Here is a 12,783-nt window from a genome sequence, read left to right on the forward strand (position 1 = left end):
GTGGCCACCTGAGTCTGTGCCATGGAAATGCCCAGCGCACCACATGGCACCATGCAGCTACAGGTAATACAGAGCAGCTCGCTGCTGAGAAGCCGGTGGTCCGTGGCCCACCCTTCCATCTTCTGTAATGCAGGACCCTTTGGGTCCACAAAGGGGATCGAGACCCCGGCTGCCAACTATACACGACCCAAGGAGTCTTCAAGAGCTCTGCCATGTCATTCGACGGGAGGAATTGTGACATGGGACTGCAACCAGGACCACCCGTGAACTGCCCCCTCCCCACATACAATAAGACAATCAAAGCTGTGTCTTCTATTCTTTAATTATTTCCAGTCAGGCTCATTTGCATACATTTACATATTTTCATCATTACGTTGGGAAACGATTTTTGCTTGCCTCGCCACACGGATGATGATGACGAGTCTCGTACAGATACATAGTGGTAAGGGATCAACACCGGGCGATATAAGGCAAATGGGTTCATAACCCCTTTCTCCACCAAAAATAGGGTGAAGAGGGGTCAATGTCTCCCCCCGAGATCTATGGACATAAAGTCTATTTAACACCAGAATCTCAATGAGGGTGGAGGTCATGGTGATCTGTGCACAGGAGAACATGGGGAAGGGGCTGTGTCCTCCTGAAAAGGGAACACACTGTAGTCCATGTATCATGGGTTGTCCAATGTTCTGAAGGTTCAGGTGCAAGAAAGACATTCATAACATAATATATAGAAGAAGTCAAAGTATGGAGGAGGAGGCCATGGCCGGAGAATACAGGGCAGTTCTTGGTGATTGAAGTTCTCTTTCTGGAGATGGGAATGCTCTTCTTAGTAATGGTGCTTCTATTCTTGGTGATGGAGGCAAAAGGTCTGTTCCTTGTGATGAATGTCCTCCTCCTTAGGATGGAGGCTCTCTCTGACCGATCTAGAGGTTCACCGCTTGGAGAAGGACAGTCTCTTGTTGGTTATGGAGGTTCCTGAAGCTTGGCGATTGTCTCCCTGGTAATGGAGGTTCTCTCCCCAATGATTGAGGTTCTCTTTCTAATAGAAATTCTCTTCCTGGTTATGCAGTTTCCTAAAGAATTGAAGTTCTCCCTCTGGAGATCATGGCAGATCTTTTCCTGGTTATTGAGGCTTTTGAAGTTCAGAGGTTCTCCTCCTGGTGATGGAAGTCCTTCTCCTGGTGACCCGGATTCTCCCCCTGGAGAATGGTTGTTCTCCCACTGGTGAATGGAAGACCTCGTCTTGGTGAATGGCGGTCCTTGCACTGGTGAATGGAGGTCCTCCTGGGTTTGGTGATTGTCATCTTGAGAGGTTCTCTTCCTTGTGATGGGGGATATCCCCCTAGTAATGGAGGTTCTTGAGGCTTCTAACAATGGCGATGGTGGTTGTCTTCCTTGTGATGGGGGATATCCCCCTAGTAATGAAGGTTCCTGAACTTTGTAGATTCTCTTCAATAGTCATGGTTGTCTTTCTTGTGATGGGGGATTTCCCCCTAGTAACAGAGGTTCCTGGAGCTTGTAGATTCTCTTCCTAGTGTTGGGGGATCTCACCATAGTAATGCAGGTTCTCCTGGAGATGGAAGTTCTCTTCCTAGTGAAGAGGGTTCTTCCCCTGGTAATGGAGGTTCCTAGAGCTTATAGATTCCCTGAAATGGTGGTGGTTGTCTTCCTAGTAACGGGGGATCTCCCCATGGTAATAGAGGTTCCTGGAGCTTGTAGATTCTCTTCCTAGTGTTGGGGGATCTCACCTTGGTAATGGAGGTTCTCATGGAGATGGAGGTTCTCTCCCAAGTGAAGGGGGTTCTTCCCCTGGTAATGGAGTTCCTGAAGTTTGTAGTATATCTTTCCAGTGATGGAGGCTTCCCTCATAGTAGCTCTCAGTTCATATCTAGTCCATAGCGTTGGTCCTTCCCAACCTCTGGATCCTGGCATCTTTCATGTGGCATCTCTTATGGAAGTCTATTGATTAGGTGAACATGTGGCACCACTTATGGGGTTGTGTGGCATCTCCACCTTGGTGCGTTTTGAGCTCTAGTTGACATGCAGAGCACTGAGCCAGTCCTGGGAAGCCACGTATGGAGCCCGGTGAAACTTAGCACCTTCACAGATACCCAGGTAACAGGTGATGATGGCCGCTTCAGTCTCTAGACCCTTGAAGGAGATAGACTATGGTTGCTCAGAACCGGCGGCTGGGAGTCGGGGAGCTGTTAGAGGGGTGCAGCCGGTGAGGAGAGGGTGATGTGGGCTCTGAAGGCAACGCCTGGTCCTCCTCTAGCACCAACTGAGCCCGGAAGGCGCGGAGGATTTCATCCAACTTACGGTCCATCTGTGAAACCTGGACAGGGGAGGGTGACACAACAGGAGACTAATGAATGCATAGAAAGTAGACCACCAGGGTCACCCCATAACACTGGAGGAGACCCCATGATTGCTATGAAGGCCTGCTGGCACTGCGCTGCCCGGGTGGTTACTGTGGGGGGTGGTCTGGGGACAGGAGCCGCGGGAACAATCCGCTGAGCTCATTGTATACGGGGGGCTTTGTTCTGCTGGGCGTCTGGCTGATTCCTAGACACTCAGACAATACTCGCACTCAGCCCATCCAGCTGCCCGGCAATGCCAGACCTGCGTGGCACTGCCAAGTGAGCAGACCTCGTTCCAGCTCAGCAGCCAGCGAGACCCCACAATTACACACCCAAGTGGGTCTCTGTGCTCCCAGGAGCAAGAGGTAAATGGCGGGAGGGGGCCGAGGCGCTGAGGTCTACCCTCCGTGTGCCAGGCTCGATCCTCAGCTGTATTATTCAGCCCTGGGAAAATGCTCCTCTGCCAGAGGAAGCGAGGACGGTGAAGGGCGAAGGGTCCGAGGGGGGTCGCAGGCAACAAAAGGCTGAAGGACACGTTATATCAGGGCTTTATGAAGACGATGAAGACAGCGCGACGTGCCACAAATTAAAGGGCACATCTCAGAGGATAAAGGTGGAGGACCCCTTTAACAATGAGCAGGCAGATTTAGTACCTTGTCTTCCAGACGCATGAGCCTCGATCCCACCGTGTAGAAGCCCTTGTCCAGGCCCTTCTCTGCGGAGAAGATTAGAGAGGGGGATTACAGGGGGGAAAAGGGGCAACAGCCGCCGGGGAACCGCAAACCTGCGCCCGTCAGACTGACAGCAACGTAGCATCATGCAGGACCGGATGGTACAGCACTATACTGCAATGGGCACGGTATGGCGGTACTCTGTGTATACACTGTATGGAGGTATTATGTGCACACTGTATGGCGGAACTCTGTATATACACTGTATGGAGGTATTATGTGCACACAGTATGGCAGTATTATGTATACAATGTGTGGCAGCATTATATAAACACTGTATGGCAGTATTATGTGCACATTGTATGACAGTATTATGTATACACTGTATGGCAGTATGTATACACTGTGTGGCAGCATTATATAGACACTGTATGGCAGTATTATATGCACACTGTATGGCAGTATTATGTGCATATTGTATGGCGGTATTATATACACACTGTATGGCAGTATTATATGCACACCGTATGGCGGTATTATGTGCAAACTATATGGCAGTATTATGTACACAGTATATGGCGGGATTATGTATACACTGTATGGCAGTATTATGTGCACACTGTATGGCAGTATTGCATGCACACTGTATGGCGGTATTATGTGCACACTGTATAGCAGTACTCTGTATATACACTGTATGACGATATTATGTGCACACTGTATGGAAATATTATGCATACACTGTATGGCAGTATGTATACACTGTGTGGCAGCATTATATAGACACTGTATGGCAGTATTATATACACACTGTATGGCAGTATTATGTGCACATTGTATGACGGTAGTATGTGCACACTGCATGGCAGTATTATGTATACACTGTATGGCAGTATTATATATACACTGTATGGCGGTATTAAGTATACATTGTATGGCAGTATGTATACACCTGGTGTGGCAGCATTATATAGACACTGTATAGCAGTATTATATACACACTGTGTGGCAGTATTATGTGCACATTGTATGGCAGTATTATGTGCACATTGTATGGCGGTATTATATACACACTGTATGGTGGTATTATATGCACACTGTATGGTGGTATTATGTGCACACTGTTTGACGGTAGTATTATGTACACAGTATATGGCGGTATTATGTACACACTGTATGGCAGTATTATGTGCACACTGTATGGCGGTATTATGTACACACTGTATGGCGGTATTGCACGCACACTGTATTGCAGTATTATGTGCACATTGTTTGACGGTATTATGTGCACACTGTATGGCAGTATTATCTGCTCACTGTATGGCGGCATTATATGCACACTGTATGGCAGTATTAAGTATACATTGTATGGCAGTATGTATACACTGTGTGGCAGCATTATATAGACTTTGTATGGCAGTATTATATGCACACTGTATGGCATTATTATGTGCACATTGTATGGCAGTATTATATACACACTGTATGGCAGTATTATATGCACACCGTATGGCGGTATTATGTGCAAACTATATGGCAGTATTATGTATACAGTATATGGTGGGATTATGTATACACTGTATGGCAGAATTATGTGCACACTGTATGGCAGTATTGCATGCACACTGTATGGCGGTATTATGTGCACACTGTATAGCGGTACTCTGTATATACACTGTATAACGATATTATGTGCACACTGTATGGAAGTATTATGTATACACTGTATGGCAGTATGTATACACTGTGTGGCAGCATTATATAGACACTGTATGCAGTATTATATACACACTGTATGGCAGTATTATGTGCACATTGTATGACGGTAGTATGTACATACTGCATGGCAGTATTATGTATACACTGTATGGCAGTATTATATATACACTGTATGGCAGTATTAAGTATACATTGTATGGCAGTATGTATACACTGTGTGGCAGCATTATATAGACACTGTATAGCAGTATTATATATACACTGTGTGGCAGTATTATGTGCACATTGTATGGCGGTATTATATACACACTGTATGGTGGTATTATATGCACACTGTATATGGCGGTATTATGTACACACTGTATGGCAGTATTATGTGCACACTGTATGGCGGTATTATGTACACGCTGTATGGCGGTATTGCACGCACACTGTATTGCAGTATTATGTTCACATTGTTTGACGGTATTATGTGCACACTGTATGGCAGTATTATCTGCACACTGTATGGCGGTATTATATGCACACTGTATGGCAGTATTATGTACACCGTGTATGGCAGTATTATGTGCACACTGTATAGCAGTATTATGTACACAGTGTATGGCAGTATTATATACACAGTGTATGGCAGTATTATGTACACACTGTATAGCAGTATTATGTACACAGTGTATGGCGGTATTATGTCCACACTGTATGGCGGCATTATATGCACACTGTATGGCGGTATTATGCATACACTGTATGGCGGTATTATGCATACACTGTATGGCGGTATTATGCATACACTGTATGGCGGTATTATGCATACACTGTAAGACAGTTTTATATACACACTGTATGACAGTATTATGTACGCACTGTATGGCAGTATTATATACACAGTGTATGGCAGTATTATGTGCACACTGTATGGCAGTATTATGTACACAGTGTATGGCAGTATTATATACACAGTGTATGGCAGTATTATGTACACACTGTATAGCAGTATTATGTACACACTGTATAGCAGTATTATGTACACAGTATATGGCAGTATTATGTACACACTGTATGGCGGTATTATGTACACACTGTATGGCGGTATTATGCATACACTGTATGGCGGTATTATGCATACACTGTATGGCGGTATTATGCATACACTGTATGGCGGTATTATGCATACACTGTAAGACAGTTTTATATACACACTGTATGACAGTATTATGTACGCACTGTATGGCAGTATTATATACACAGTGTATGGCAGTATTATGTACACAGTGTATGGCGGTATTATGTGCACAGTGTATGGCAGTATTATGTGCACACCGTATGGCAGTATTATGTACACAGTGTATGGCAGTTTTATGTACACAGTGTATGGCAGTTTTATGTACACACTGTATGGCAGTATTATGTACACAATGTATGGCAGTATTATGTGCACACTGTATGGCAGTATTATGTGCGATATAACTTTCTATTAGGACATTTCCTTTCTCTGGAGCCTTTTCTTTTTGTCTTTGTTATTCTTGGTCCAGATGTAAATCCTTTATTCTGCGTGGGACCTGTGTACATTGTACAGTTGTATGGGCACCATTACTCAGTAGAGGGCCCCTGTGAACTCTAGAGTCTGAGTCATCCCCAGCCTGTGCCCGCTGTGATGGTCACCGCAGTGCTTCCCCGGCTACATGGCAGTCAGGACGGTACCTGGCAGGAAGAGGCCCGGCTTCCCCAGGGAATGGTCCAGTCTGTGAAGAGAAGGATAAGGATGAGTGCGACTAATGGCAGCGAGCGGCCGCGGGACATCCATCCCGCCACATCGTGCATCCGGCGCCGCTGATCTCCTCAGGACACGGTACAGATCAGTATGGAAGGACAGGTCCACAACCTTACAATGTACGCTCTGGTTCACATTCACACAACAGTGAAGATCTCAGCTTGAACTTCTCACAGCTGAGGTTCTGTTACAATTGCATCCTGGCTGGTAATCTCCAGAATGATACAATGGATCCGTGCTGAGGTAACGTCATAAATGACCCCCGAAGTGTCAGATCACCGAGGGTCGTCTCAACTGGATACAACTGTGACAAACAAGCAGCTGTGAGAAGTATCGGGTGCGCGCAGGCGGAGCTGCGGACAGACTAAGCCTTCACCTCCTCTGCAGCTCCTTGATCCGCACCATCATGTTCAGGTGTCCCTGGGAATACTGCTCGATCACGTCCCGGACGTCGTACGGTTTCCGAGCTTGCTGGGAGCGTGGGAAGAAAAGGGACCAGAGAGGAAAGTGTCAGGGCTGCGGCGGGCGGTGCACGGTCTGGCGGTATATAACACTGGAGCTGCAGCACTTACACCGCGCTCCGTTTCGTACCTGGAATTTCCTGCGGGCAACAAAGTACTGCATGCGGCGGGTGACCTTCACTGCCGTCCGGTGCGCGTCTGTCAGTCTGCAACACAGTAACACACACTGGAGAAATTGTGGGGGTAGTAGTACTGCTGCCGGTTGTGGTAGTACAGGTGGAAGTGATGGGGGTTAGAAGTAATGGCGGTGATATAACCAGTGAGGGATGGGGAAGGATCCGAGGTCACTCTTGCGGCATTACGGATATTTCTTATGGCAACGGAAAAAACATGAGGAGAGTGCTGCAGCACAGACACACAGCTGAGTATCGCAGCACAGACACACAGCTGAGTGCCGCAGCACAGACAAACAGGAGAGTACTGCAGCACAGACACACAGCTGAGTACAGCAGCACAGACACACAGCTAAGTATCGCAGCACAGACACAAAGCTGAGTGCCGCAGCAGACACAAAGCTGAGTGCCGCAGCACAGACACACAGCTAAGTATCACAGCACAGACACACAGCTGAGTGCTGCAGCAGACACACAGCTAAGTATCACAGCACAGACACACAGCTGAGTGCTGCAGCACAGACACATAGGAGAGCGCCACAGCACAGACACACAGCTAAGTATCGCAGCACAGACACACAGGAGAGTGCTGCAGCAGACACACAGCTGAGTATCGCAGCACAGACACACAGCTGAGTGCCGCAGCACAGACACACAGTTAAGTATCACAGCACAGACACACAGGAGAGCGCCACAGCACAGACACACAGCAAAGTATCGCAGCACAGACACACAGCTGAGTGCCGCAGCACAGACAAACAGGAGAGTGATGCAGCACAGACACACAGCTGAGTACAGCAGCACAGACACACAGCTAAGTATCGCAGCACAGACACAAAGCTGAGTGCCGCAGCACAGACACACAGCTAAGTATCACAGCACAGACACACAGCTGAGTGCTGCAGCACAGACACACAGGAGAGCGCCACAGCACAGACACACAGCAAAGTATCGCAGCACAGACACACAGGAGAGTGCTGCAGTAGACACACAGGAGAGCGCCACAGCACAGACACACAGCTAATTATTGCAGCACAGACACACAGGAGAGTGCTGCAGCACAGACACACAGCTGAGTACAGCAGCACAGACACACAGGAGAGTACAGCAGAACAGACACACAACTGAGTGCCGCAGCACAGACACACATGAGAGTACAGCAGCACAGACCCACAGCTAAGTATCACAGCATAGACACACAGGAGAGTGCTGCAGCACAGACACACAGAAGAGTGCTACAGCAGACACACAGGAAAGTGCTGCAGCACCAGCACAGACACACAGCTGAGTGCCGCAGCACAGACACAGAGCTGAGTGCCGCAGCACAGACACACAACTAGGTGCCGCAGCACAGACACACAGCAGAGGGCGGCAGCATAGACACACAGCCGAGTGCGGCAGCACAAACACACAGCTGAGTGCCGCAGCACAGACACACAGCTGAGTGCCGCAGCACAGACACACAGCTGAGTACAGCAGCACAGACACACAGGAGTACAGCAGAACAGACACACAGCTGGGTGCCGCAGCACAGACACACATGGGAGTACAGCAGCACAGACCCACAGCTAAGTATCACAGCATAGACACACAGGAGAGTGCTGCAGCACAGACACAGAGTTAAGTATCGCAGCACAGACACACAGAAGAGTGCTACAGCAGACACACAGGAAAGTGCTGCAGCACCAGCACAGACACACAGCTGAGTGCCGCAGCACAGACACACAACTAGGTGCCGCAGCACAGACACACAGCAGAGGGCGGCAGCATAGACACACAGCTGAGTGCGGCAGCACAAACACACAGCTGATTGCCGCAGCACAGACACACAGCTGAGTGCCGCAGCACAGACACACAGCTGAGTACAGCAGCACAGACACACAGGAGTACAGCAGAACAGACACACAGCTGAGTGCCGCAGCACAGACACACATGAGAGTACAGCAGCACAGACCCACAGCTAAGTATCACAGCATAGACACACAGGAGAGTGCTGCAGCACAGACACAGAGTTAAGTATCGCAGCACAGACACACAGGAAAGTGCTGCAGCACCAGCACAGACACACAGCTGAGTGCCGCAGCACAGACACAGAGCTGAGTGCCCCAGCACAGACACATAACTGAGTGCTGCAGCACAGACACACAACTAGGTGCCGCAGCAGACACACAGCAGAGGGCGGCAGCATAGACACACAGCTGAGTGCCGCAGCACAGACACACAGCTGAGTGCCGCAGCACAGACACACAGCTGAGTGCTGCAGCACAGACACACAGCTGAGTGCCGCAGCACAGACACACAGCTGAGTGCTGCAGCACAGACACCACTAGGGAAGACTTGATTGGAATCAGTAGGAATAAGCGCCCCCTTCTGGTGAGGCCTGAATGGATTCTAGGCCACTATATTCAGTTCAGCAGAATAATAGGGGAGGGGAACATCAGAAGGTTGAAACAGTAAATGAAGGCCACGCAGAGGCTGCATGCACACTCGGAGCACGCTCACACTGCAGCCACAGGAGCTCAGGTATAAAAGCGGATTCCTCACTTCTGTCTCCAAGTCCTTTCATAAATCCCTGAACTCCAGATCTTCCCAGAATATTTTGTGCTTTACCCTCCGCCATCTCAGTTAGCTGTCAGTAAATGAAAAAAACCCCAAACACACTGGTCCTGCTCACACAGCTAAACTTCGTTGCAATGTGTTAGTAGCAGCAGTAGCCCAGGATAGGAGAGAAATGTGTGCCCCATCTGCAATTGTAACAAACCCTCAGCTGTGCTGGCAAAACGACGTTACAGTAAGATTTCAGCCTTTGGATGGGAAAATAATAATTAAAAAAAAGTCTCATTCACTGACAGCAAGCATGAAACCCGAGAAAACATCGCTATGGAGTTCCACTTTTATACCTCATCTTCCTGTGCAGACCCTCACCTGCTCATGGCGCTGCCAGGGGGGATAAAGAACAGCGATTACACGGGGCGGGCGTCAGACGGTGCACGCGTATGTACTCAGGGGTCACGAAGCAGAAGGCGCAGGGTGCTCAGGAGCAGCGCCTCTCATGTCCTTGTGGCTGGATGTAGAACTGCAGCTTAGCGTTGTTCACTTCAGCTGCAGTACCTAGGTCGGCCACATGGACATCAGTGGCGCCGATTCTGAAAAAAAATAGCTGACCCTCATTTCTAAAGCATAAATGACAGCTCTCCCCCCCCTCTCGCAGCAAACAGTGAGAGCCGCTGCAGCTACAGCTCCCTCCTCTCCCTCCGCTGTTTTATTGATGGATGTTTTTTAGCGTCAGAGGCGTTTTCTGCGCACAGGTGAGAGTATAATGTACCCTGTCACATGCGGCTTCTGCTTGGCGCCCCCATTACAGATACCGGCGGCAGATTAACCCCCTCCCTCCTCCTTACTGGGATATCTCGGTCACGGCCGGCAGGGAGCTCTCCTCGCTCATGGCGTCCATGTCGTCAGTGTAGCTGTTAGACCTGGAAATATCCGGCAGGGATCCGTCCGCTCGACCTCTCCCTGCAGAGAAATGAAGGATTACTCCAATCACAGCCAAAGCTGCAAACAATATTCTTCCGCTTCTTGTTGGAATTTTTTGGTTTTCATGCACTATACCTTGTACTGAGGAGCTAAGAGACGTGCAGATAGAGAGGGTAGACCAGGACCTACAGCGACCTGTTACAGAGAGGAAGAGGAAGAGACAGAGAAGGTGACAGAGACGCCGGGAAATGTCACCGAGCACGAGACATCAGAGACGTGCACAGAACTATGGAAGGAGCCATGCATAACTAAGCTGCATTACCAACGATGGCCACTAGGTGTCGCCATCCCCATAATTATAGCTGATAGAGGGGAAGCTGAAGGGGAAATTTAAAGGGACAGCACATGTCCAGCGTTACATTCATTGGATAACACTCAATGTAGCCGATGTCTGCCCCCTACCTGCCGGCCCCTGAAAGTTCATGTCTCTGTTCTCGCCCTCCGTATGATGATAGGTGATGTGAGGCACAGACAGCGCATTTTCCGGGGAGAAGACTCGGGGTCCCCGTGCTAGAGGCGAAAGGCATAGCGGGGCTAGTGTAGGACTTGTGGGGGTGACAAGGGCCTCGTGTACAGACTTGGTCTTCTTCTTACTTCTTCTGTTCTGGGGGAAGAGGAAGGAATTTCAGTCATCAAATTTATAAAGCCACCACTAGAGGGAGCTCACTACATACAGATTTATATATACAGCCACCACTAGAGGGAGCTCACTACATACAGATTTATATATACAGCCACCACTAGAGGGAGCTCACTACATACAGATTTATATAGTCACCACTAGAGGGAGCTCACTACATATGGATTATACAGTCACCACTAGGGGGAGCTCACTACATACAGATTTATATATATACAGCCACCACTAGAGGGAGCTCACTACATACAGATTTATATATACAGCCACCACTAGAGGGAGCTCACTACATATGGATTATACAGCCACCACTAGAGGGAGCTCACTACATACAGATTTATACAGCCGCCACTAGGGGGAGCTCACTACATACAGATTTATACAGTCACCACTAGGGGGAGCTCACTACATATGGATTATACAGCCACCACTAGAGGGAGCTCACTACATACAGATTTATATATACAGTCACCACTAGGGGGAGCTCACTACATACAGATTATACAGCCTCCACTAGAAGGAGCTCACTACATACAGATTTATACAGTCACCACTAGAGGGAGCTCACTACATACAGATTTATATATACAGCCACCACTAGAAGGAGCTCACTACATACAGATTTATACAGTCACCACTAGAGGGAGCTCACTACATACAGATTTATACAGTCACCACTAGAGGGAGCTCACTACATACAGATTTATACAGCCTCCACTAGAAGGAGCTCACTACATACAGATTTATACAGTCACCACTAGAGGGAGCTCACTACATACAGATTTATATATACAGCCACCACTAGAGGGAGCTCACTACATACAGATTATACAGCCACCACTAGAGGGAGCTCACTACATACAGATATATACAGCCTCCACTAGAGGGAGCTCACTACATACAGATTTATACAGCCTCCACTAGAGGGAGCTCACTACATACAGATTTATACAGCCACCACTAGAGGGAGCTCACTACATACAGATTTATACAGCCTCCACTAGAGGGAGCTCACTACATACAGATTTATACAGCCACCACTAGAGGGAGCTCACTACATACAGATTTATACAGCCACCACTAGAGGGAGCTCACTACATACAGATTTATACAGCCACCACTAGAGGGAGCTCACTACATACAGATTTATACAGCCACCACTAGAGGGAGCTCACTACATACAGATTTATACAGCCTCCACTAGAGGGAGCTCACTACATACAGATTTATACAGCCACCACTAGAGGGAGCTCACTACATACAGATTTATACAGCCTCCACTAGAGGGAGCTCACTACATACAGATTTATACAGCCACCACTAGAGGGAGCTCACTACATACAGATTTATACAGCCACCACTAGAGGGAGCTCACTACATACAGATTTATACAGCCTCCACTAGAGGGAGCTCACTACATACAGATTTATACAGCCACCACTAGAGGGAGCTCA

At 48.3% G+C, this 12,783-nt stretch overlaps 1 protein-coding gene across 3 annotated transcripts in view; it reads right to left on the minus strand.

The window, feature by feature from the left end:
• Nucleotides 1-303: 303 nt before the first annotated feature.
• The window catches only part of LOC138675042 (potassium voltage-gated channel subfamily KQT member 1-like), a 57,733-nt gene continuing 45,253 nt past the window's right edge, over nt 304-12,783 (minus strand). Inside the window, exons 11-18 of one of the 3 annotated variants that reach the window (XM_069762998.1) lie at nt 11,095-11,296; nt 10,768-10,827; nt 10,557-10,671; nt 7,113-7,188; nt 6,898-6,992; nt 6,452-6,492; nt 3,014-3,075; nt 304-2,335 (exon numbers count right to left, since the gene is read on the minus strand). In XM_069762998.1, coding sequence (XP_069619099.1) covers nt 2,177-2,335; nt 3,014-3,075; nt 6,452-6,492; nt 6,898-6,992; nt 7,113-7,188; nt 10,557-10,671; nt 10,768-10,827; nt 11,095-11,296 — 810 coding nt within the window. In that variant the 3' untranslated portion in view covers nt 304-2,176. Of the gene's footprint in view, nt 2,336-3,013; nt 3,076-6,451; nt 6,493-6,897; nt 6,993-7,112; nt 7,189-10,556; nt 10,672-10,767; nt 10,828-11,094; nt 11,297-12,783 lie in introns of those variants that run through there. The other 2 variants (XM_069762999.1, XR_011320637.1) reach the window with 2 other exon arrangements.

The sequence above is a fragment of the Ranitomeya imitator genome, chromosome 4, assembly GCF_032444005.1.
Source record: "Ranitomeya imitator isolate aRanImi1 chromosome 4, aRanImi1.pri, whole genome shotgun sequence".
Taxonomy (NCBI): Eukaryota; Metazoa; Chordata; class Amphibia; order Anura; family Dendrobatidae; genus Ranitomeya; species Ranitomeya imitator.